This window comes from Bombina bombina, chromosome 1 (genome assembly GCF_027579735.1).
Source record: "Bombina bombina isolate aBomBom1 chromosome 1, aBomBom1.pri, whole genome shotgun sequence".
NCBI classification, from domain to species: domain Eukaryota; kingdom Metazoa; phylum Chordata; class Amphibia; order Anura; family Bombinatoridae; genus Bombina; species Bombina bombina.
The window spans coordinates 301,975,570-302,001,669 of NC_069499.1; the positions used below are offsets into that span (position 1 = coordinate 301,975,570).

At 41.9% G+C, this 26,100-nt stretch overlaps 1 protein-coding gene across 1 annotated transcript in view; it reads right to left on the reverse strand.

Annotated features, from left to right (window-relative positions):
• The window catches only part of SLC49A4 (solute carrier family 49 member 4), a 333,286-nt gene that overhangs the window by 56,576 nt on the left and 250,610 nt on the right, over nucleotides 1–26,100 (reverse strand). The window contains exon 8 of the mRNA XM_053698074.1: nucleotides 1,921–2,103. Within this exon, the coding sequence (XP_053554049.1) occupies nucleotides 1,921–2,103 (183 nt within the window). The remainder of the gene's footprint in view (nucleotides 1–1,920; nucleotides 2,104–26,100) is intronic.

Genomic DNA, 26,100 nt, shown 5'->3' on the forward strand with positions numbered 1-26,100 from the left:
GGTTCGCAGAGAGCTTCCAAAGCATCAGAGGGATCTCATTGTTAAAAGGTATCAGTTAGGAGAAGCGTACAAAAGAATTTCCAAGGCATTAGATATACCATGGAACACAGTGAAGACAGTCATCATCAAGTGGAGAAAATATGGCACAACAGTGACATTACCAAGAACTGGACGTCCCTCCAAAATTGATGAAAAGACGAGAAGAAAACTGGTCTGGGAGGCTACCAAGAGGCCTACAGCAACATTAAAGGAGCTGCATGAATGTCTGGCAAGTACTGGCTGTGTGGTACAAGCGACAACAATCTCACATATTCTTCATATGCCTGGGCTATGGGGTAGAGTGGCAAGACGAAAGCCTTTTCTGACGAAGAAAAACATCCAAGCCAGGCTACATTTTGCAAAAACACATCTGAAGTCTCCCAAAAGCATGTGGGAAAAGACGTTATGGTCTGATGAAACCAAAAGATATGTTTGGCGCAAAAACAACACTGCACATCACCAAAAGAACACCATACCCACAGTGAAGCATGGTGGTGGCAGCATCATGCTTTGGGGCTGTTTTTCTTCAGCTGGAACTGGGGCCTTTGTTAAGCTAGAGGGAATTATGAACAGTTCCAAATACCAGTCAATATTGGCACAAAACCTTCAGGCTTCTGCTAGAAAGCTGAACATGAAGAGGAACTTCATCTTTCACAGCATGACAACGACCCAAAGCATACATCCAAATCAACAAAGGAATGGTTTCACCAGAAGAAGATTAAAGTTTTGGAATGGCCCAGTCAGAAAATCTGTGGGGTGATCTGAAGAGGGCTGTGCACAGGAGATGCCCTCGCAATCTGACAGATTTGGAGTGTTTTTGCAAAGAAGAGTGGGCAAATCTTGCCAAGTCAAAATGTGCCATGCTGATAGACTCATACCGAAAAAGACTGAGTGCTGTAATAAAATCAAAAGGTGCTTCAACAAAGTATTAGTGTGCACACTTATGCAACTATATTATTTGTTTCTTCCCTCTACCTAAAAGATTTCAGTTTGTTTTTCAATTGAGTTGAACAGTTTATAGGTCACATTACAGGTGGAAAAAGTTCTGAAATGATTTATCTTTGTCTCATTTTATTACATCACAGAAACCTGACATTTTAACAGGGGTGTGTATGTATATGTATATATATATATATATATATATATATATATATATATATATATATATATATATATATATATATACACATACACACACACACACACACAGACAGAGGAAGTCTAGCACTCACTTGCAAGTACTCAGCTAAGATTAAAAGCAAAACTGAAAGAGTTAGGTAGCGCATATGGCCAAATGGGACAAGCCCAGGTACCACATCAAGGTCTCTCCCAAAACCTGGGTCCCTATGTACCCATACAATGCAAGCTCTCAATCAAACAAACTGGGAACAAGTCAAAGGTCCACAGACTTATGTAATCACCCTAGACATATATATGTATATATAAATAAATATAATATAGACGTGGAGAACACTGGGTTCAAATTGTTAAAGGGACAGTAAAGTCAAAATTGAACTTTCATAGAGCGTGTAATTTCAAACAAAGTTTCAATTTACTTCTATCAAATTGTCTTTGTTCTCTTGTAAGTATTTGTTCAAGATTAACAGTGCACCACTGGGAGCTAACTAAACACATCAAGTAAGCCAATGACAAGAGGCATATGTAACACCACCTATAAACAGCTAGCTCCCAGTAGTGCATTGTTGCTCCTGAGCCTACTTTAGTATACTATTCAACAAAGTATACCAAGAGAGCAAAGCAAGTTTGGTAAAATAAGTCAATTGGAAACTGTTTAAACTTTCATGATTCTAATAGAGCATGCATATTTAATGTTGACTAAGCTTTGAACATAAAAGAGGGCATTTTTAACTATGTACTCACCAGTATGATAAAAAGTTAAGAAAAGTAACAAAACTCCCATGAACACGTTACTTAAAAAGGTGACAACTCCACAAGCGATTCCCTCTGGTATGGGGTAAACGGTTTCCACAAACAGTTCAAAGAATATTGGCACTGCTCCATTTAGGAATACACCGATCAAAATACATGATGTGTACAATGTTGCTAAAATAAGAGGAAAAAGAAGCAGGAAAAAAATACACATTAATAATATGTTTTTCTCTTATTTTTCATATACAATTAAATAACAAATGGATGTAAAATTTTAATGCAGAATATAGTGTTGAATTGGAAATTAGAATAGTTTGGAGCAAAAAATACAATCCATAGAAATTAGTGAAAAACCATTCAAACTACCTGTGCTAATTTTTTTTTTATTCATAAAACCAGAAAATACCCAGAAATTTTGTTCATGTTGGTCTTCGCTGCACTCCAGGACAAGGGCACACAGGTACATATACATTACATACATTATATATATATATATATATATATATATATATATATATAACATTTGAAATACTGTGCAATTAGAAAGACAGAAATGCTGTTTATGCAAAATTACAACTAAATATTTGTACATCTGCATACTGCAGACCAATATGATGAAGATGATAAATGAAACTCCCTTAAAATGTAGAAACACAAGCAGAGATTCAATCAGGCTGATTTACGAATCATTAGCTATTCAAGCTCTATGCTGTCATTTGTAGCTAACAGCATGGACCTCAATTGCTGGGACAAAGTTGAAAAGTGAAAACAAAACCACTTTTAAAATAATGACTTTTGGGTAAAAAAATAAAATACCCCCAGGGTGTGCTATAAAAAAAATGTATCTGATTTCTATGGATGAATTTCTTTATCGATCCCATTCCTCCCTCATAATACTCTTATGACTGTGGTAGCAAGTCTGAATTTTATGGTATGAGAAAATCAAACAATATGAAATGATAAAAAACAGAATTTATGTTTACCTGATAAATTACTTTCTCCAACGGTGTGTCCGGTCCACGGCGTCATCCTTACTTGTGGGATATTCTCTTCCCCAACAGGAAATGGCAAAGAGCCCAGCAAAACTGGTCACATGATCCCTCCTAGGCTCCACCTTCCCCAGTCATTCGACCGACGTAAAGGAGGAATATTTGCATAGGAGAAATCATATGATACCGTGGTGACTGTAGTTAAAGAAAATAAATTATCAGACCTGATTAAAAAACCAGGGCGAGCCGTGGACCGGACACACCGTTGGAGAAAGTAATTTATCAGGTAAACATAAATTCTGTTTTCTCCAACATAGGTGTGTCCGGTCCACGGCGTCATCCTTACTTGTGGGAACCAATACCAAAGCTTTAGGACACGGATGAAGGGAGGGAGCAAATCAGGTCACCTAAATGGAAGGCACCACGGCTTGCAAAACCTTTCTCCCAAAAATAGCCTCAGAAGAAGCAAAAGTATCAAACTTGTAAAATTTGGTAAAAGTGTGCAGTGAAGACCAAGTCGCTGCCTTACATATCTGATCAACAGAAGCCTCGTTCTTGAAGGCCCATGTGGAAGCCACAGCCCTAGTGGAATGAGCTGTGATTCTTTCAGGAGGCTGCCGTCCGGCAGTCTCATAAGCCAATCTGATGATGCTTTTAATCCAAAAAGAGAGAGAGGTAGAAGTTGCTTTTTGACCTCTCCTTTTACCAGAATAAACAACAAACAAGGAAGATGTTTGTCTAAAATCCTTTGTAGCATCTAAATAGAATTTCAGAGCGCGAACAACCTCCAAATTGTGCAACAAACGTTCCTTCTTTGAAACTGGATTCGGACACAAAGAAGGCACGACTATCTCCTGGTTAATGTTTTTGTTAGAAACAACTTTCGGAAGAAAACCAGGTTTAGTACGTAAAACCACCTTATCTGCATGGAACACCAGATAAGGAGGAGAACACTGCAGAGCAGATAATTCTGAAACTCTTCTAGCAGAAGAAATTGCAACCAAAAACAAAACTTTCCAAGATAATAACTTAATATCAACGGAATGTAAGGGTTCAAACGGAACCCCCTGAAGAACTGAAAGAACTAAATTGAGACTCCAGGGAGGAGTCAAAGGTTTGTAAACAGGCTTGATTCTAACCAGAGCCTGAACAAAGGCTTGAACATCTGGCACAGCTGCCAGCTTTTTGTGAAGTAACACAGACAAGGCAGAAATCTGTCCCTTCAAGGAACTTGCAGATAATCCTTTCTCCAATCCTTCTTGAAGAAAGGATAGAATCTTAGGAATTTTTACCTTGTCCCAAGGGAATCCTTTAGATTCACACCAACAGATCTATTTTTTCCATATTTTGTGGTAAATTTTTCTAGTTACAGGCTTTCTGGCCTGAACAAGAGTATCAATAACAGAATCTGAGAACCCTCGCTTTGATAAGATCAAGCGTTCAATCTCCAAGCAGACAGTTGGAGTGAGACCAGATTCGGATGTTCGAACGGACCTTGAACAAGAAGGTCTCGTCTCAAAGGTAGCTTCCATGGTGGAGCCGATGACATATTCACCAGGTCTGCATACCAAGTCCTGCGTGGCCACGCAGGAGCTATCAAGATCACCGATGCCCTCTCCTGATTGATCCTGGCTACCAGCCTGGGGATGAGAGGAAACGGCGGGAATACATAAGCTAGTTTGAAGGTCCAAGGTGCTACTAGTGCATCTACTAGAGTCGCCTTGGGATCCCTGGATCTGGACCCGTAGCAAGGAACCTTGAAGTTCTGACGAGAGGCCATCAGATCCATGTCTGGAATGTCCCACAGTTGAGTAATGTGGGCAAAGATTTCCGGATGGAGTTCCCACTCCCCCGGATGTAATGTCTGACGACTCAGAAAATCCGCTTCCCAATTTTCCACTCCTGGGATGTGGATTGCAGACAAGTGGCAGGAGTGAGTCTCCGCCCATTGAATGATTTTGGTCACTTCTTCCATCGCCAGGGAACTCCTTGTTCCCCCCTGATGGTTGATGTACGCAACAGTCGTCATGTTGTCTGATTGAAACCGTATGAACTTGGCCTTTGCTAGCTGAGGCCAAGCCTTGAGAGCATTGAGTATCGCTCTCAGTTCCAGAATATTTATCGGTAGAAGAGATTCTTCCCGAGACCAAAGACCCTGAGCTTTCAGGGGTCCCCAGACCGCGCCCCAGCCCATCAGACTGGCGTCGGTCGTGACAATGACCCACTCTGGTCTGCGGAAGCTCATCCCCTGTGACAGGTTGTCCAGGGACAGCCACCAACGGAGTGAATCTCTGGTCCTCTGATTTACTTGTATCGTCGGAGACAAGTCTGTATAGTCCCCATTCCACTGACTGAGCATGCACAGTTGTAATGGTCTTAGATGAATGCGCGCAAAAGGAACTATGTCCATTGCCGCTACCATCAAACCTATTACTTCCATGCACTGCGCTATGGAAGGAAGAGGAACGGAATGAAGTATTTGACAAGAGTTTAGAAGTTTTGTTTTTCTGGCCTCTGTCAGAAAAATCCTCATTTCTAAGGAGTCTATTATTGTTCCCAAGAAGGGAACCCTCGTTGACGGAGATAGAGAACTCTTTTCTACGTTCACTTTCCATCCGTGAGATCTGAGAAAGGCCAGGACAATGTCCGTGTGAGCCTTTGCTTGAGGAAGGGACGACGCTTGAATCAGAATGTCGTCCAAGTAAGGTACTACTGCAATGCCCCTTGGTCTTAGCACCGCTAGAAGGGACCCTAGTACCTTTGTGAAAATCCTTGGAGCAGTGGCTAATCCGAAAGGAAGCGCCACAAACTGGTAATGTTTGTCCAGGAATGCAAACCTTAGGAACCGATGATGTTCCTTGTGGATAGGAATATGTAGATACGCATCCTTTAAATCCACCGTGGTCATGAATTGACCTTCCTGGATGGAAGGAAGAATTGTTCGAATGGTTTCCATTTTGAACGATGGAACCTTGAGAAACTTGTTTAGGATCTTGAGATCTAAGATTGGTCTGAACGTTCCCTCTTTTTTGGGAACTACGAACAGATTGGAGTAGAACCCCATCCCTTGTTCTCCTAATGGAACAGGATGAATCACTCCCATTTTTAACAGGTCTTCTACACAATGTAAGAATGCCTGTGTTTTTATGTGGTCTGAAGACAATTGAGACCTGTGGAACCTCCCCCTTGGGGGAAGCCCTTTGAATTCCAGAAGATAACCTTGGGAGACTATTTCTAGCGCCCAAGGATCCAGAACATCTCTTGCCCAAGCCTGAGCGAAGAGAGAGAGTCTGCCCCCCACCAGATCCGGTCCCGGATCGGGGGCCAACATCTCATGCTGTCTTGGTAGCAGTGGCAGGTTTCTTGGCCTGCTTTCCCTTGTTCCAGCCTTGCATTGGTCTCCAGGCTGGCTTGGCTTGAGAAGTATTACCCTCTTGCTTAGAGGACGTAGCACTTGGGGCTGGTCCGTTTCTACGAAAGGGACGAAAATTAGGTTTATTTTTGGCCTTGAAAGACCTATCCTGAGGAAGGGCGTGGCCCTTGCCCCCAGTGATATCAGAGATAATCTCTTTCAAGTCAGGGCCAAACAGCGTTTTCCCCTTGAAAGGAATGTTAAGCAATTTGTTCTTGGAAGACGCATCCGCTGACCAAGATTTTAACCAAAGCGCTCTGCGCGCCACAATAGCAAACCCAGAATTTTTCGCCGCTAACCTAGCCAATTGCAAAGTGGCGTCTAGGGTGAAAGAATTAGCCAATTTAAGAGCACGGATTCTGTCCATAATCTCCTCATAAGAAGGAGAATTACTAGTGATCGCCTTTTCTAGCTCATCGAACCAGAAACACGCGGCTGTAGTGACAGGGATAATGCATGAAATTGGTTGTAGAAGGTAACCTTGCTGAACAAACATCTTTTTAAGCAAACCTTCTAATTTTTTATCCATAGGATCTTTGAAAGCACAACTATCTTCTATGGGTATAGTGGTGCGTTTGTTTAGAGTAGAAACCGCCCCCTCGACCTTGGGAACTGTCTGCCATAAGTCCTTTCTGGGGTCGACCATAGGAAACAATTTTTTAAATATGGGGGGAGGGACGAAAGGTATACCGGGCCTTTCCCATTCTTTATTTACAATGTCCGCCACCCGCTTGGGTATAGGAAAAGCTTCGGGGGGCCCCGGGACCTCTAGGAACTTGTCCATTTTACATAGTTTCTCTGGGATGACCAAATTCTCACAATCATCCAGAGTGGATAACACCTCCTTAAGCAGAGCGCGGAGATGTTCCAACTTAAATTTAAATGTAATCACATCAGGTTCAGCTTGTTGAGAAATTTTCCCTGAATCTGAAATTTCTCCCTCAGACAAAACCTCCCTGGCCCCCTCAGACTGGTGTAGGGGCCCTTCAGAAACAATATCATCAGCGTCCTCATGCTCTTCAGTATTTTCTAAAACAGAGCAGTCGCGCTTTCGCTGATAAGTGGGCATTTTGGCTAAAATGTTTTTGATAGAATTATCCATTACAGCCGTTAATTGTTGCATAGTAAGGAGTATTGGCGCGCTAGATGTACTAGGGGCCTCTTGTGTGGGCAAGACTGGTGTAGACGAAGGAGGGGATGATGCAGTACCATGCTTACTCCCCTCACTTGAGGAATCATCTTGGGCATCATTTTCTCTAAATTTTGTGTCACATAAATCACATCTATTTAAATGAGAAGGGACCTTGGCTTCCCCACATTCAGAACACAGTCTATCTGGCAGTTCAGACATGTTAAACAGGCATAAACTTGATAACAAAGTGCAAAAAACGTTTTAAAATGAAACCGTTACTGTCACTTTAAATTTTAAACTGAACACACTTTATTACTGCAATTGCAAAAAAGTATGAAGGAATTGTTCAAAATTCACAAAATTTTCACCACAGTGTCTTAAAGCCTTAAAAGTATTGCACACCAAATTTGGAAGCTTTAACCCTTAAAATAACGGAACCTGAGCCGTTTTTATATTTAACCCCTTTACAGTCCCTGGTATCTGCTTTGCTGAGACCCAACCAAGCCCAAAGGGGAATACGATACCAAATGACGCCTTCAGAAAGTCTTTTCTATGTATCAGAGCTCCTCACACATGCATCTGCATGTCATGCTTCTCAAAAACAAGTGCGCAATACAGGCGCGAAAATGAGACTCTGCCTATGATTAGGGAAAGCCCCTAGAGAATAAGGTGTCCAATACAGTGCCTGCCGGTTATATTACAAAATTCCCAAGATTAAAATAATTCCTCAAGGCTATGGAGTATAAAATATGTTTATATATAAATCGATTTAGCCCAGAAAATGTCTACAGTCTTAAAAAGCCCTTGTGAAGCCCTTATTTACTGTCTGTAATAAAATGGCTTACCGGATCCCATAGGGAAAATGACAGCTTCCAGCATTACATCGTCTTGTTAGAATGTGTCATACCTCAAGCAGCAAAAGTCTGCTCACTGTTCCCCCAACTGAAGTTAATTCCTCTCAACAGTCCTGTGTGGAACAGCCATCGATTTTAGTAACGGTTGCTAAAATCATTTTCCTCTTACAAACAGAAATCTTCATCTCTTTTCTGTTTCAGAGTAAATAGTACATACCAGCACTATTTTAAAATAACAAACTCTTGATTGAATAATAAAAACTACAGTTAAACACTAAAAAACTCTAAGCCATCTCCGTGGAGATGTTGCCTGTACAACGGCAAAGAGAATGACTGGGGAAGGCGGAGCCTAGGAGGGATCATGTGACCAGCTTTGCTGGGCTCTTTGCCATTTCCTGTTGGGGAAGAGAATATCCCACAAGTAAGGATGACGCCGTGGACCGGACACACCTATGTTGGAGAAAATGAAATTTATTCTTACCTGATAAATTTGTTTCTTTTACGATACGATGAGTCCACAGATTTCATCCTTATTTGTGGGATATCGCCTCCTGGTCAGCAGGAGGAGGCAAAGAGCACCACAGCAGAGCTGTGTATATAGCTCCTCCCTTCCCTCCCACTCCAGTCATTCGACCGAAGTTAGGAAGAGAAAGGAAAAGCCAAGGCGCAGAGGTGACTGAAGTTTAACAAAATTAAAGACCTGTCTTAGAAAAACAGGGTGGGCCGTGGACTCATCGTATCGTAAAAGAAACAAATTTATCAGGTAAGAATAAATTTCATTTTCTTTTACAAAATACGATGAGTCCAGGGATTTCATCCTTACTTGTGGGATACAATACCAAAGCTATAGTACACGGATGAAACGGGAGGGACAAGACAGGGAACCTAAACGGAAGGCACCACTGCTTGAAGAACTTTTCTCCCAAAAACAGCCTCAGACGAGGCAAAAGTATCGAATTTGTAAAATTTGGAAAAAGTGTGAAGAGACGACCAAGTTGCAGCCTTGCAAATTTGTTCAACAGAAGCATCATTTTTGAATGCCGATGAGGAAGCCACAGCCCTAGTGGAATGAGCCGTAATTAGTTCAGGAGGCTGCTGTCCAGCAGTCTCATATGCAAAACGGATGATACTCTTCAGCCAAAAGGAAAGAGAGGTAGCCGTAGGCTTCTGATCCCGACGTTTCTCAGAAAAAACGACAAACAAGGAAGACGATTGACGAAAATCCTTAGTCGCCTGTAAGTAGAACTTCAAGGCAAGGACCACGTTCAAATTATGTAACAGACGCTCCTTCTTAGAAGAAGGATTAGGACACAAGGAAGGAACAACAATTTCCTGATTAATATTCTATTAGAAACAACCTTAGGAAGAAAACCAGGTTTGGTACGTAATACCACCTTTATCCACATGGAAAATAAGATAAGGAGAATCACATTGTAATGCCGAAAGCTCAGAAACTCTGCGAACAGAAGAAATAGCAACCAAAAATAAAACCTTCCAAGATAACAACTTAATATCTATGGAATGCATAGGTTCAAACGGACCCCCCCCCCCCTTGAAGAACATTAAGAACTAAATTCAAACTCCAAGGATGAGCAATTGGTCTAAACACAGGCCTGATTCTAGTCAGAGCCTGACAAAAAGATTGAACATCTGGAACATCTGCAAGATGCTTGTGCAGCAAAATAGACAAGGCAGAAATCTGTCCCTTTAAAGGAACTCTCTGACAACCCTTTCCCCAATCCTTCTTGGAGAAAAGACAAAATACTGGGAATCCGAACCCAACTCCAAGAGTAGCCCTTGGATTCGCACCAATAAAAATATTTACGCCATATCTTATGGTAAATCTTTCTAGTAACAGGCTTATGCGCCTGAATCAAGGTATGAATGACTGAAGCAGAGAATCCACGCTTCGATAAAATCAAGCGTTCAATCTCCAAGCAGTTAGCTGCAGAGAAACCAGATTCAGATGATGGAAGGGTCCCTGAATGAGAAGGTCTTTCCTCAATGGAAGTTTCCACGGTGGCTGAGATGACAAATCCACCAGATCGGCATACCAAGTCCTGCGAGGCCACGCAGGAGCGATGAGGATCACCGAAGCTGACTCCTGTTTGACCCGAGCAATCACTCAAGGAAGAAGAGCAAATTGAGGGAACACATAAGCTAGGGTGAATGACCAAGGCACTGCCAAGGCATCTATCAGCTCGGCCTGGGGGTCCCTGGACCCGTATCTCGGAAGCTTGGCATTCTGACGAGATGCCATAAGATCCAACTCCGGCCTGCCCCACTTGAGAAACAGGTTATATATATATATAGATACCTCCGGATGGAGTTCCCATTCCTCCGGATGCTACTTCTGTCATCGCTAAGGAACTCCTTGTTCCTCCCTGATGATTGATGTAAGCTACAGTCGTGATGTTGTCCGACTGGAATCTGATGAATTTGGCCGAAGCCAACTGAGGCCAAGCCTGAAGCGCATTGAATATTGCTCTCAACTCTAGGATATTGATGGGAAGTAGAGACTCCGATTGAGTCCATACACCCTGAGCCCTCAGGGAATTCCAGACTGCTCCCCACCCTATCAGGCTGGAGTCCGTTGTCACTATCACCCATGAGGGTCTGCGGAAGCATGTCCCTTGGGATAGATGATCCAGCGACAACCACCATAGAAGAGAGTCCCTTGTCTCCTGATCTAGATTTATTTGAGAAGACAAATTTGTGTATTCTCCATTCCACTGTCTGAGCATGCTCAGTTGCAGAGGTCTGAGATGAAAACGAGCAAACGGAATGATGTCCATTGCTGCTACCATCAATCCAATTGCCTCCATGCACTGAGCCACTGACGGCCGAGGATTGGACTGAAGGGTTCTGCATGTATTCAGAATCTTTAACTTTCTGACCTCTGTCAAAAAGATTTCCATGGATAGAGAGTCGATTAGAGTTCCCAAGAAAGGAACCCTTGTCTGCGGAACTAGCGAACTCTTTTCCAGATTCACTTTCCACCCGTGAGTCCTCAGAAAGGACAGAACAATGTCAGTATGAGATTTTGCTAGCTAGTAAGACGACGCCTGGATCGGAATATCGTCCAGATAAGGCACCACTGCAATGCCCCACGGTCTTAGAACCGCCAGCAGAGACCCCAGAACTTTTGTGAAAATTCTGGGTGCCGTGGCCAGACCAAAAGGAAGGGCCATGAACTGAAAATGTTTGTCCAGAAAGGCAAACCTCAGGAATTTGTGATGATCTCTGTGGATAGGAACATGAAGATATGCGTCCTTTAGATCCACGGTAGTCATAAATTGACCCTCCTGGATCAATTGAAGAATGGTATGAATAGTTTCCATCTTGAAGGATGGAAGTCTGAGAAACTTGTTTAGACATTTGAGGTCTAAAATAGGTCGGAACGTTCCCTCTTTTTTGGGAACTACAAAGATTTGAATGAAACCCTTGTCCCTGTTCCTGTATTGGAACAGGACATATTACTCCCATGGAGGAGAGATCTCTTACACAGCGTAAGAACGCCTCTCTTTTTATCTGGTCTACAGACAATCGTGAAAGAAGAAACCTCCCTCTGGGGGGAGAATTTCTGAATTCCAACTGATACCCCTGAGACACAATTTCTAGCGTCCAGGGATCCTGATCATCTCTTATCCAAGCCTGGACAAAGAGAGAAAGTCTGCCCCCCACTAGATCCGGTCCCTTTATGCCGACTTGGTAGTAGCAGCTGGTTTCTTGGATTGTTTACCTTTGTTCGAAGACTGGTTGGGTTTCCAAATGGACTTGGTTGTGAATAATTCCCTTCCTGTTTAGCGGAAGAGGGAACTCCATTGAAATTTCGAAAGGATGAAAATTACTCTGTCGCCCTCTCTGTTTGGACTTTTTATCCTGAGAGAGGAGATGACCCTTGCCTCCCGTGATGTCAGAAATAATTTCCTTCAAGTCAGGCCCAAATAGGGTCTTCCCCTTGTAAGGAATAGCCAAAAGCTTAGACTTGGATGACACATCCGCAGACCAAGACTTCAACCATAAAGCCATGCGCGCTAAGATGGCAAAGCCCGAACTCTTAGCCGCCAATTAAGTAATCTGCAGAGAAGCATCCATAATAAACAAATTAGCTAACTTAAGAGCTTTAATCCGATCCTGTATCTCTTCCAGAGGAGTCTCCATCTTAAGAGACTCTTCCAGGGCATCAAACCAATAAGCGGCCGCTGTGGTAACTGTAACAATACAGGCTGCCGGTTGCAAAAGAAATCCCTGGTGAACATACATCTTTTTAAGGAGACCCTCCAACTTCTTATCCATGGGGTCCTTAAAAGCACAATTATCCTCAATAGGGATAGTAGTCCGTTTGGCCTGGGTAGAGATGGCTCCCTCAATCTTGGGAACCGTCTTCCAAGAATCCCTAATAGCATCAGCGATAGGGTACATTTTCTTAAAAATAGGAGAAGGGGAGAATGGAATACCTGGCCTCTTCCCATTCTTTAGCCAGGATCTCTGAAGTTCTCTTAGGAACCGGAAAAACATCCGAGTAAGAAGGAACTTCCAAATATTTGTCCAACTTACTAAATTTTTCTGGAGGGACCACTATTGAGTCACAATCATTCAGAGTAACCAACACCTCCCTTAGTAATAGGCAAAGGTGTTCCAGCTTAAACCTGAAAGAGACTTCAGAGTCGGTCATGGGCAAGGCGCTCCCAGAATCAGAGAGTTCACCTTCAGACAGGACCTCCGTGCCCTCCCGTTCACTGCAGACGGGTACGTCCTCAATCGCCATCAGAGAATCAGAGACTGAATTGACCACACAATTGTCTCTTCTTGTATGTTGCTGTGCGATATATTTGGAAAATTAGATAACGCATCAGAAAGAGTAGAAGACATCACTGCAGCAATGTCTTTTAAAGTAAATGCAGCAGAAACTGGCAAAATGGCACCGCTTGAGCGGGAGTTAAAGGCTGTGACGCTTGGGGAGAAAGCTGCGGCATACACTGCATCTCATCAGTAGCTTGAGAAGCATCCGCTTTAGGCAATGATGTATCATAAAAAATTTGGTCTTTATAATGCAAAGCCCTCTGAACACATGAAGGGCAAAAAGGAACAGGAGGTTCCACAGGGGCATTCAAACACATAGCACATGGGACAGCTTGAATTATATCTGAATCCATGAAGTAACAGAAAAAACAGAAGCAACAACTTGTCTCTGTAAAACAAAAAAAAGAGTCTTTTTTTTTTTTTTTTATTGAACTATAATCTTTATAAAAAAATAAATAAAAAAAAACTGCCCAAATAATGACACCAGAAAATATGGAAAATGACAGCTATATCAGAATACAATAATAGTGAAAACTTCAGACAAAGGCACCTCGCCTCAGCAGCTCTGCTGAGGCGCCTACCTGCCCCCTCAATCGACCAACAGTCAATCCGCCACTAAAGTCGGCTCCTGATCAGCACTACGACGCTGCAAACCACTTGCTTCTAACCCATGCGGTTGCAGCGTTTCACTATTAACACGCAAGACACCGGGACTTCCGGAAATAAGAGCATCGCGGCAAAACTACTGCCCCAGCGCGCCAAGGAAGTCCCGCCTATCGTGGGCGTGATTGAAGACCAAAGCAAGTAGCGATACAGCCATATTGTCAGACTGGGCTAGAATGCAATAAAGCCCACGCGGTCGTGACGGCTCCATAATAGGAGATCACATAAATAAGTCTGAAATGTAAACCGGATGGTTCCGGTAATAAAGAAAAACATAACATCCACAGCGTCAGCCAAATAAACCCCCTTGAGCTATACAAAGCACTTAACATGAGCCCAATAAACGTGTTATCTAAAGTAACACGCAGCTTTAGGGAGAACAAACATCGCAGTGGGTGCTACTTAACCCTAAGAGAACCCACAGGCTATGGACAAGGAGCCCTGTGAGAGTCCAAGATCTGTCCAGCAGAATGTAAGCGTACAGCCATGTCTGAGATCTTATATCCCCAGAAAAAGAAAGACTGCACTTACCTCAATGCTGCATAACAGCATGAAGACGTCCCACAGTGTCAAGAGGTCTTCTCCCTCCAGCAGTCCTGTGGAAACAGAAGGGCATTAGTTACTATATGCTAAGACCATATTCCAGAAGGGCAGCACAAGTATGGGAGGCGCAGTGAGGCTAAAACCCCACCAGTTCCCACTGCTCTAAAGCCACCTGTAGCTCTACTCTAGAGGCTGACAAGGAATGCGGCTACACCCTATAGTAAAATAGTACACTTTGGCACCATTTTAAAAATAATAAACTCTTGATTGAAGAATCTAAACTAACAATTTACCTCTTCCTATCACTAACACAGGCAAAGAGAATGACTGGAGTGGGAGGGAAGGGAGGAGCTATATATACAGCTCTGCTGTGGTGCTCTTTGCCTCCTCCTGATGACCAGGAGGCGATATCCCACAAGTAAGGATGAAATCCGTGGACTCATCGTATCTTGTAAAAGAAAATAGACAAATTAACATAATACTCACTCGCTGGATTTAGATGAATATAATTATATTTATTTCACGGTGACGTTTCCGGGGTTCCCAGACCCCTACCTCAGACCAAACAGTGAACAATGTTTGCATCACTATTGAAGAATAGACTTTGCACCCTGGTAGCAGACCATTGGAAATGAGAGTGCAGACACATGAGTGTGTATATATATATATATATATATATATATACACACTGTATATACACACACACATATATATATATATATATATATATATATATATATATATATATATATATATATATATACACACACACACATATATATATATATATAAATATATATATATATATATATATATATATATATATATATATATATACACGCACACACATATATATATATATATATATATATATATACACACACACACATACACACACACACACACAGTGGATATAAAAAGTCTACACAACCCTGTTAAAACGTCAGGTGTCTGTGATGCAAAAAAATGAGACAAAGATAAATAATTTCAGAACTTTTTCCACTTTTAATGTCACCTATAAACTGTACAACTCAATTGAAAAACAAACTGAAATCTTTTAGGTGGAGGGAAGAAAACAAAAAAAACTAAAATAATGTGGTTGCATAACTGGGGATGTAGCTGTGTTCAGAATTAAGCAATCGCATTCAAAATCATGTTAAATAGGAGTCAGCATACACCTGCTATCATTTAAAGTGCCTCTGATTAACCCCAAATAAAGTTCAGCTGCTCTAGTTGGTCTTTCCTGAAATTTTCTTAGTCGCATCCCACAGCAAAAGCCATGGTCCACAGAGAGCTTCCAAAGCATCAGAGGGATCTCATTGTTAAAAGGTATCAGTCAGAAGGGTACAAAAACATAATTTATGTAAGAACTTAAAAAAATCATAACCACAACAAAAGGGTGGGCCTCATGGACTCTTGCTAATATGAAAGAAATGAATTTATCAGGTAAGTTCTTACATAAATTATGTTTTCTTTCATGTAATTAGAAAGAGTCCATGAGCTAGTGACGTATGGGATAATAAATACCCAAGATGTGGAACTTCCACGCAAGAGTCACTAGAGAGGGAGGGATAAAATAAAGACAGCCAATTCCGCTGAAAAATTAATCCACTACCCAAATCAAAAAAGTTTCAATTTTTATAATGAAAAAAACTGAAAATATAAGCAGAAGAATCAAACTGAAACAGCTGCCTGAAGTACCATTCTACCAAAACTGCTTCTAAAGAAGAGAAAACATCAAAATGGTAGAACAAAGTAAAAGTATGCAAAGAAGACCAAGTCATTGCTTTGCAAATCTGATCAACAGAAGCTTCATTCTTAAAAAGCCCAGGAAGTAGAAACTTACCTAGTAGAATGAGCCGTAATCCTCCGAGGCGGGAATCCACCCGACTCCAAATAAGCATGATGAATCAAAAGTTTAAGCAAGATGTCAAATAAATGGCAGAAGCCTTTTGACCTTCCTAACACCAGAAAAGATAACAAATAGACTAAAGACTATCTGAAATCTGAATAGCTTCAACATAAGATTTCAAAACTCTTACCATATCCAAAGAATGTAAGAATCTTACCAAAGAAGTCTTAGGAAAAGACAATAATTCCTCCCTAATGTTGATAGAAATCACAACTTTAGGTAAGAATTGAAATGAGGATAGCAAAAACCACCTTATCCTGATGAAAAAAATCAGAAAAAGGAGACTCACAAGAAAGAACAGATAATTAACAATTGTTCTAGCTGAAGAGATGTCTAAAAAGAACAATACTTTCCATGAAAGTAAATAATGTCTAGAGAAAACATATGCTCAAATAGAAGAGCCTGTAAAGCCTTTAGAACCAAATTAAAACTCCAAGGAAGAGAAATTGGCTTAATGACAGGTTTGATAAGAACCAAAGCCTGAACAAAATAATGAATAACAGGAAGGAACACTGCCTTACCTTGATGAAAAATCAGAAAAGGAGATCCACAAGAAAGAGCAGAAAACTTAGAAACTCTTCTAGCAGAAGAGATAACCAAAAGGAACAATACTTTCCAAGAAAGTAATTTTAATGTCCAGAGAACGCAAAGGTTCAAACGGAGGAGCCTGTAAAGCCCTCAGTATCAAATTGAGACTCCAAGGAGGAGATATTGACTTAATGACAGGCTTGATACAAACCAAAGCCTGTACAAAACAATGAATATCAGAATGAATAGCAATTTTTCTGTGAAAAAGAACAGAAAGAGTAGAGATTTGTCCTTTCAAAGAACTTGCAGACAAAACCTTATCTAAACCAACCTGAAAAATTGTAAAATTCTAGGAATTCTAAAAGAATGCCAAAAGAATTTATGAGAAGAACACCAAGAAATGTAAGTCTTCCAAACTCAATAATAAATCTTTCTAGAGACAGATTTACAAACCTGTAACATAGTATTAATCACTGAGTCAGAGAAACCTCTAGGACTAAGAATCAAACGTTCAATCTCCATACCTTCAAATTAAATGATTTGAGATCCTGATGGAAAAATGGGCCTTGAGATAGAAGGTCTGGTCTTAACGGAAATGTCCAAGGTTGGCAACTGGCCATCCGAATGAGATCTGCATACCAAAACATGTGAGGCCATGCTGGAACCACCAGCAGTACAAACGAACGCTCCATTAGAATTTTGGAAGAACTAGAGGCGGAAGATATAGACAGAATGATAATTCCAAGGAAGTGTCAATGCATACGCTACTTCCGCCTGAGGATCCCCGGACCTGAAATAGGCCCCTGGGAAGTTCCTTGTTAAAACGAGAGGCCAACAGATCTATTTCTGGAAGCCCTCACATCTGAAAAATTGAAAAACATATCTGGGTAAAGACCATTCTCCCGGATGTAAAGCTTGATTAACAGAGATAATCCGCTTCCCAAACGTCTATACCTGGGAAAAGGACCCCAGAATTTAGATAGGAGCTGGATTTAGCCCAAGCAAATATCCGAGATACTGTTGTCACAGTCTAAAGACTGATAGTCACACCCTGATGATTGACATACACCACAGATGAGATAATGTCTGAAAAAAAACAATAAACGTCTCTTCTTCAAAAGAAACCAACTGAAGAACTCTGGGAATGCACAGAGTTCCAAAATATCAAATGATAATCTCGCCTCCTGAGATTTCCAAACCCCTTGTACTGACAGAGAACCTCAGACAGCCTCCCAACCTAAAAGACTCGCATCTATAGAGATCATGGTCCAGGTTGAAAGAATCGAAGAGACCTGTAGAACTAAATGATGGTGATCTTAACCACCGAATCAAAGATAGATAAACATAGAATTCGAAGATTTAAAAAGTGAAATCCTAGAATCCCTGCACCATTATTCAGCATAAAAAACTGGAAAGGTTTTTTATGAAAATGAACAAAGAGAATTGAATCCAATGCTGCAGCCATAAAACCTAAATTTCCATGCATATATAGCAACTGAAGGAAATAATAGAGACTGAAGGTACCGACAGACAAAACCCAATAAAAACATAATTTATGTAAGAACTTACCTGATAAATTCATTTCTTTCATATTAGCAAGAGTCCATGAGCTAGTGACGTATGGGATATACATTCCTACCAGGAGGGGCAAAGTTTCCCAAACCTCAAAATGCCTATAAATACACCCCTCACCACACCCACAAATCAGTTTAATGAATAGCCAAGAAAAAAGTGCGAAGCATAAATATAAGGAATTGGAATAATTGTGCTTTATACAAAAAAATCATAACCACCACAAAAAAGGGTGGGCCTCATGGACTCTTGCTAATATGAAAGAAATGAATTTATCAGGTAAGTTCTTACATAAATTATGTTTTCTTTCATGTAATTAGCAACAGTCCATGAGCTAGTGACGTATGGGATAATGACTACCCAAGATGTGGATCTTCCACGCAAGAGGCACTAGAGAGGGAGGGATAAAATAAAGACAGCCAATTCCGCTGAAAAAAATCCACACCCAAAAAACAGAATTTATGTTTACCTGATAAATTGCTTTCTCCAACGGTGTGTCCGGTCCACGGCGTCATCCTTACTTGTGGATATTCTCTTCCCCAACAGGAAATGGCAAAGAGCCCAGCAAAGCTGGTCACATGATCCCTCCTAGGCTCCGCCTACCCCAGTCATTCGACCGACGTTAAGGAGGAATATTTGCATAGGAGAAATCATATGTTACCGTGGTGACTGTAGTTAAAGAAAATAAATTATCAGACCTGATTAAAAAAACCAGGGCGGGCCGTGGACCGGACACACCGTTGGAGAAAGCAATTTATCAGGTAAACATAAATTCTGTTTTCTCCAACATAGGTGTGTCCGGTCCACGGCGTCATCCTTACTTGTGGGAACCAATACCAAAGCTTTAGGACACGGATGAAGGGAGGGAGCAAATCAGGTCACCTAAATGGAAGGCACCACGGCTTGCAAAACCTTTCTCCCAAAAATAGCCTCAGAAGAAGCAAAAGTATCAAATTTGTAAAATTTAGAAAAAGTGTGCAGTGAAGACCAAGTCGCTGCCTTACATATCTGATCCACAGAAGCCTCGTTCTTGAAGGCCCATGTGGAAGCCACAGCCCTAGTGGAGTGAGCTGTGATTCTTTCAGGAGGCTGCCGTCCGGCAGTCTCATAAGCCAATCGGATAATGCTTTTAATCCAGAAGGAGAGAGAGGTAGAAGTTGCTTTTTGACCTCTCCGTTTACCAGAATAAACAACAAACAAAGACAAAGTTTGTCTGAAATCCTTAGTAGCTGCTAAGTAAAATTTGAGAGCACGAACTACATCCAAGTTGTGCAACAAACGTTCCTTCTTTGAAACTGGATTAGGACACAAAGAAGGCACAACTATCTCCTGGTTAATGTTTTTGTTAGAAACAACTTTTGGAAGAAAACCAGGTTTAGTACGCAAAACCACCTTATCTGCATGGAACACCAGATAAGGAGAAGAACACTGCAGAGCAGATAATTCTGAAACTCTTCTAGCAGAAGAAATTGCAACCAAAAACAAAACTTTCCAAGATAATAACTTAATATCAACGGAATGTAAGGGTTCAAACGGAACCCCCTGAAGAACTGAAAGAACTAGGTTGAGACTCCAAGGAGGAGTCAAAATTTTGTAAACAGGCTTGATTCTAACCAGAGCCTGAACAAAGGCTAGAACATCTGGCACAGCTGCCAGCTTTTTGTGAAGTAACACAGACAAGGCAGAAATCTGTCCCATCAAGGAACTTGCAGACAATCCTTTTTCCAATCCTTCTCGAAGGAAGGATAGACTCTTAGGAATCTTAACCTTGTCCCAAGGGAATCCTGCAGATTCACACCAACAGATATACCAAATTATGTGGTAATTTTTCTGGTTACAGGCTTTCAGGCCTGAACAAGAGTATTAATAACAGAATCTGAGAACCCTCGCTTTGATAAGATCAAGCGTTCAATCTCCAAGCAGTCAGCTGGAGTGGGTCGAACGGACCTAGAACAAGAAGGTCTCTCAAAGGTAGCTTCCATGGTGGAGCCGATGACATATTCACCAGATCTGCATACCAAGTCCTGCGTGGCCACGCAGGAGCTATCAAAATCACCGACGCCCTCTCCTGATTGATCCTGGCTACCAGCCTGGGGATGAGAGGAAACGGCGGGAACACATAAGCTAGTTTGAAGGTCCAAGGTGCTACTAGTGCATCCACTAGAGCCGCCTTGGGATCCCTGGATCTGTACCCGTAGTAAGGAACTCTGAAGTTCTGACGAGAGGCCATCAGATCCATGTCTGGAATGCCCCACGGTTGAGTGACTTGGGCAAATATTTCCGGATGGAGTTCCCACTCCCCCGGATGCAATGTCTGACGACTCAGAAAATCCGCTTCCCAATTTTCCACTCCTGGGATGTGGATAGCAGACAGGTGGCAGGAGTGAGACTCCGCCCATAGAATGATTTTGGTCACTTCTTCCATCGCTAGGGAACTCCTTGTTCCCCCCTGATGGTTGATGTATGAACTTGGCCCTCGCTAGCTGAGGCCAAGCTTTGAGAGCATTGAATATCGCTCTCAGTTCCAGAATATTTATCGGTAGAAGAGATTCTACCCGAGACCAAAGACCCTGAGCTTTCAGGGATCCCCAGACCGCGCCCCAGCCCATCAGACTGGCGTCGGTCGTGACAATGACCCACTCTGGTCTGCGGAAGGTCATCCCTTGTGACAGGTTGTCCAGGGACAGCCACCAACGGAATGAGTCTCTGGTCCTCTGATTTACTTGTATCTTCGGAGACAAGTCTGAATAGTCCCCATTCCACTGACTGAGCATGAACAGTTGTAATGGTCTTAGATGAATGCGCACAAAAGGAACTATGTCCATTGCCGCTACCATCAAACCTATCACTTCCATGCACTGCGCTATGGAAGGAAGAGGAACGGAATGAAGTATCCGACAAGAGTCTAGAAGTTTTGTTTTTCTGGCTTCTGTCAGAAAAATCCTCATTTCTAAGGAGTCTATTATAGTTCCCAAGAAGGGAACCCTCGTTGACGGAGATAGAGAACTCTTTTCCACGTTCACTTTCCATCCGTGAGATCTGAGAAAGGCCAGGACAATGTCCGTGTGAGCCTTTACTTGAGGAAGGGACGACGCTCGAATCAGAATGTCGTCCAAGTAAGGTACTACAGCAATGCCCCTTGGTCTTAGCACCGCCAGAAGGGACCCTAGTACCTATGAGAAAATCCTAGGAGCAGTGGCTAATCCGAAAGAAAACGCCACGAACTGGAAATGCTTGTCCAGGAATGCAAACCTTAGGAACCGATGATGTTCCTTGTGGATAGGAATATGTAGATACGCATCCTTGAAATCCACCTTGGTCATGAATTGACCTTCCTGGATGGAAGGAAGAAGTGTTCGAATGGTTTCCATCTTGAACGATGGAACCTTGAGAAACTTGTTCAAGATCTTGAGATCTAAGATTGGTCTGAACGTTCCCTCTTTTTTTGGGAACTATGAACAGATTGGAGTAGAACCCCATCCCTTGTTCTCCTAATGGAACAGGATGAATCACTCCCATTTTTAGCAGGTCTTCTACCCAATGTAAGAATGCCTGTCTTCTTATGTGGTCTGAAGACAACTGAGACCTGTGGAACCTCCCCCTTGGAGGAAGCCCCTTGAACTCCAGAGAATAACCTTGGGAGACTATTTCTAGCGCCCAAGGATCCAGAACATCTCTTGCCCAAGCCTGAGCGAAGAGAGAGAGTCTGCCCCCCACCAGATCCGGTCCCGGATCGGGGGCCCGCATTTCATGCTGTCTTGGTAGCAGTGGCAGGTTTCCTGGCCTGCTTTCCTTTATTCCAGCCTTGCATAGGTCTCCAGGCTGGATTGGCTTGAGAAGTATTACCTTCCTGCTTAGAGGACGTAGCCCTTGGGGCTGATCCGTTTCTGCGAAAGGGACGAAACTTAGGTTTATTTTTGGTCTTGAAAAGACCTATCCTGAGGAAGGGCGTGGCCCTTGCCCCCAGTGATATCAGAGATAATCTCTTTCAAGTCAGGGCCAAAGAGTGTTTTCCCCTTGAAAGGAATGTCAAGCAATTTGTTCTTGGAAGACGCATCCGCTGCCCAAGATTTTAACCAAAGCGCTCTGCGCCACAATAGCAAACCCAGAATTTTTTCGCCGCTAACCTAGCCAATTGCAAGGTGGCGTCTAGGGTGAAAGAATTAGCCAATTTAAGAGCACGAATTCTGTCCATAATCTCCTCATAAGAAGAAGAATTACTAATAATCGCCTTTCCTAGCTCATCAAACTAGAAACACGCGGCTGCAGTGACAGGGACAATGCATGCAATTGGTTGTAGAAGGGAACCTTGCTGAACAAACATCTTTAGCAGACCTTCTAATTTTTTATCCATAGGATCTTGGAAAGCACAACTATCTTCTATGGGTATAGTGGCGCGCTTGTGTAGAGTAGAAACCGCCCCCTCGACCTTGGGGACTGTCTGCCATCAGTCCTTTCTGGGGTCGACTATAGGAAAACAATTTTATAAATATGGGGGGAGGTACTAAAGGTATACCGGGCCTGTCCCATTCTTTACTAACAATGTACGCCACCCGCTTGGATATAGGAAAAGCTTCGGGGGGCCCCGGGGCCTCTAAGAACTTTTCCATTTTACATAGTGGTTCTGGAATGACCAGATAATCACAATCATCCAAATTGGATAACACCTCCTTAGGCAGAGCGCGGAGATGTTCCAACTTAAATTTAAAAGTAATCACATCAGGTTCAGCTTGTTGAGAAATGTTTCCTGAATCTGAAATTTCTCCCTCAGACAAAACCTCCCTGGCCCCCTCAGACTGGTGTAGGGGCCCTTCAGAAACCATATCATCAGCGTTCTCATGCTCTACAGAATTTTCTAAAACAGAGCAGTCGCGCTTTCGCTGATAAGTGGGCATATTGGCTAAAATGTTTTTGATAGAATTATCCATTACAGCCGTTAAATGTTGCATAGTAAGGAGTATTGGCGCACTAGATGTACTAGGGGCCTCCTGTATGGGCAAGACTGGTGTAGACGAAGGAGGGGATGATGCAGTACCATGCTTACTCCCCTCACTTGAGGAATCATCTTGGGCATCATTTTTACTAAATTTTTTTATGACATAAAATACATATAGTTAAATGAGAAGGAATCTTGTTTTCCCCACAGTCAGAACACAATCTATCTGGTAGTTCAGACATGTTAAACAGGCATAAACTTGATAACAAAGCACAAAAAACGTTTTAAAATAAAACCGTTACTGTCACTTTAAATTTTAAACTAAACACACTTTATTACTGCAATTGCGAAAAAGTATGAAGGAATTGTTCAAAATTCACCAAAATTTCACCACAGTGTCTTAAAGCCTTAAAAGTATTGCACACCAAATTTGGAAGCTTTAACCCTTAAAATAACGGAACCGGAGCCGTTTTTATATTTAACCCCTTTACAGTCCCTGGAATCTGCTTTGCTGAGACCCAACCAAGCCCAAAGGGGAATACGATACCAAATGATGCCTTCAGAAAGACTTTTCTATGTATCAGAGCTCCACACACATGCAGCTGCATGCCATGCTGTCCTCAAAAACAAGTGCGCCATACCGGCGCGAAAATGAGGCTCTGACTATGATTAGGGAAAGCCCCTAAAGAATAAGGTGTCTAAAACAGTGCCTGCCGATATAATCATATCAAAATACCCAGAATAAATGATTCCTCAAGGCTAAATATGTGTTAATAATGAATCGATTTAGCCCAGAAAAAGTCTACAGTCTTAATAAGCCCTTGTGAAGCCCTTATTTACTATCTTAATAAACATGGCTTACCGGATCCCATAGGGAAAATGACAGCTTCCAGCATTACATCGTCTTGTTAGAATGTGTCATACCTCAAGCAGTAAGAGACTGCACACTGTTCCCCCAACTGAAGTTAATTCCTCTCAACAGTCCTGTGTGGAACAGCCATGGATTTTAGTTACGGTGCTAAAATCATTTTCCTCATACAAACAGAAATCTTCATCTCTTTTCTGTTTCTGAGTAAATAGTACATACCAGCACTATTTTAAAATAACAAACTCTTGATTGAATAATAAAAACTACAGTTAAACACTAAAAAACTCTAAGCCATCTCCGTGGAGATGTTGCCTGTACAACGGCAAAGAGAATGACTGGGGTAGGCGGAGCCTAGGAGGGATCATGTGACCAGCTTTGCTGGGCTCTTTGCCATTTCCTGTTGGGGAAGAGAATATCCACAAGTAAGGATGACGCCGTGGACCGGACACACCTATGTTGGAGAAATAAAGTTTAAATCTTATAAAGAAAAAAACTGAAGATTCAAACTGAAACAGCTGCCTGAAGTACTTTTCTACCAAAAACAGCTTCAGAAGAAGAAAACACATCAAAATGGTAAAATTTAGTAAAAGTATGCAAAGAAGACCAAGTTGCTGCTTTGCAAATCTGATCAACCGAAGCTTCATTCCTAAACGCCCAGGAAGTAGAAACTGACCTAGTAGAATGAGCTGTAATCCTTTGAGGCGGAGTTTTACCCGACTCGACATAAGCATGATGAATTAAAGATTTCAACCAAGATGCCAAAGAAATGGCAGAGGCCTTCTGACCTTTCCTAGAACCGGAAAAGATAACAAATAGACTAGAAGTCTTTTGGAAATTCTTAGTAGCTTCAACATAATATTTCAAAGCTCTAACTACATCCAAAGAATGCAATGATTTCTCCTTAGAATTCTTAGGATTAGGACATAATGAAGGAACCACAATTTCTCTACTAATGTTGTTAGAATTCACAACCTTAGGTAAAAATTTAAAAGAAGTTCGCAACACCGCCTTATCCTGGTGAAAAATCAGAAAAGGAGACTCACAAGAAAGAGCAGATAATTCAGAAACTCTTCTGGCAGAAGAGATGGCCAAAAGGAACAAAACTTTCCAAGAAAGTAATTTAATGTCCAATGAATGCATAGGTTCAAACGGAGGAGCTTGAAGAGCCCCCAGAACCAAATTCAAACTCCAAGGAGGAGAAATTGACTTAATGACAGGTTTTATACGAACCAAAGCTTGTACAAAACAATGAATATCAGGAAGATTAGCAATCTTTCTGTGAAAAAGAACAGAAAGAGCAGAGATTTGTCCTTTCAAGGAACTTGCAGACAAACCTTTATCCAAACCATCCTGAAGAAACTGTAAAATTCTCGGAATTCTAAAAGAATGCCAGGAAAAATGATGAGAAAGACACCAAGAAATATAAGTCTTCCAGACTCTATAATATATCTCCCTAGATACGGATTTACGAGCCTGTAACATAGTATTAATCACAGAGTCAGAGAAACCTCTTTGACTAAGAATCAAGCGTTCAATCTCCATACCTTTAAATTTAAGGATTTGAGATCCTGATGGAAAAAAGGACCTTGCGACAGAAGGTCTGGTCTTAACGGAAGAGTCCACGGTTGGCAAGAGGCCATCCGGACAAGATCCGCATACCAAAACCTGTGAGGCCATGCTGGAGCTACCAGCAGAACTAACGAGCATTCCTTCAGAATCTTGCAGATTACTCTTGGAAGAAGAACTAGAGGCGGAAAGATATAGGCAGGATGATACTTCCAAGGAAGTGACAATGCATCCACTGCTTCCGCTTGAGGATCCCTGGATCTGGACAGATACCTGGGAAGTTTCTTGTTTAGATGAGAGGCCATCAGATCTATTTCTGGAAGTCCCCACATTTGAAGAATCTGAAGAAATACCTCTGGGTGAAGAGACCATTCGCCCGGATGTAACGTT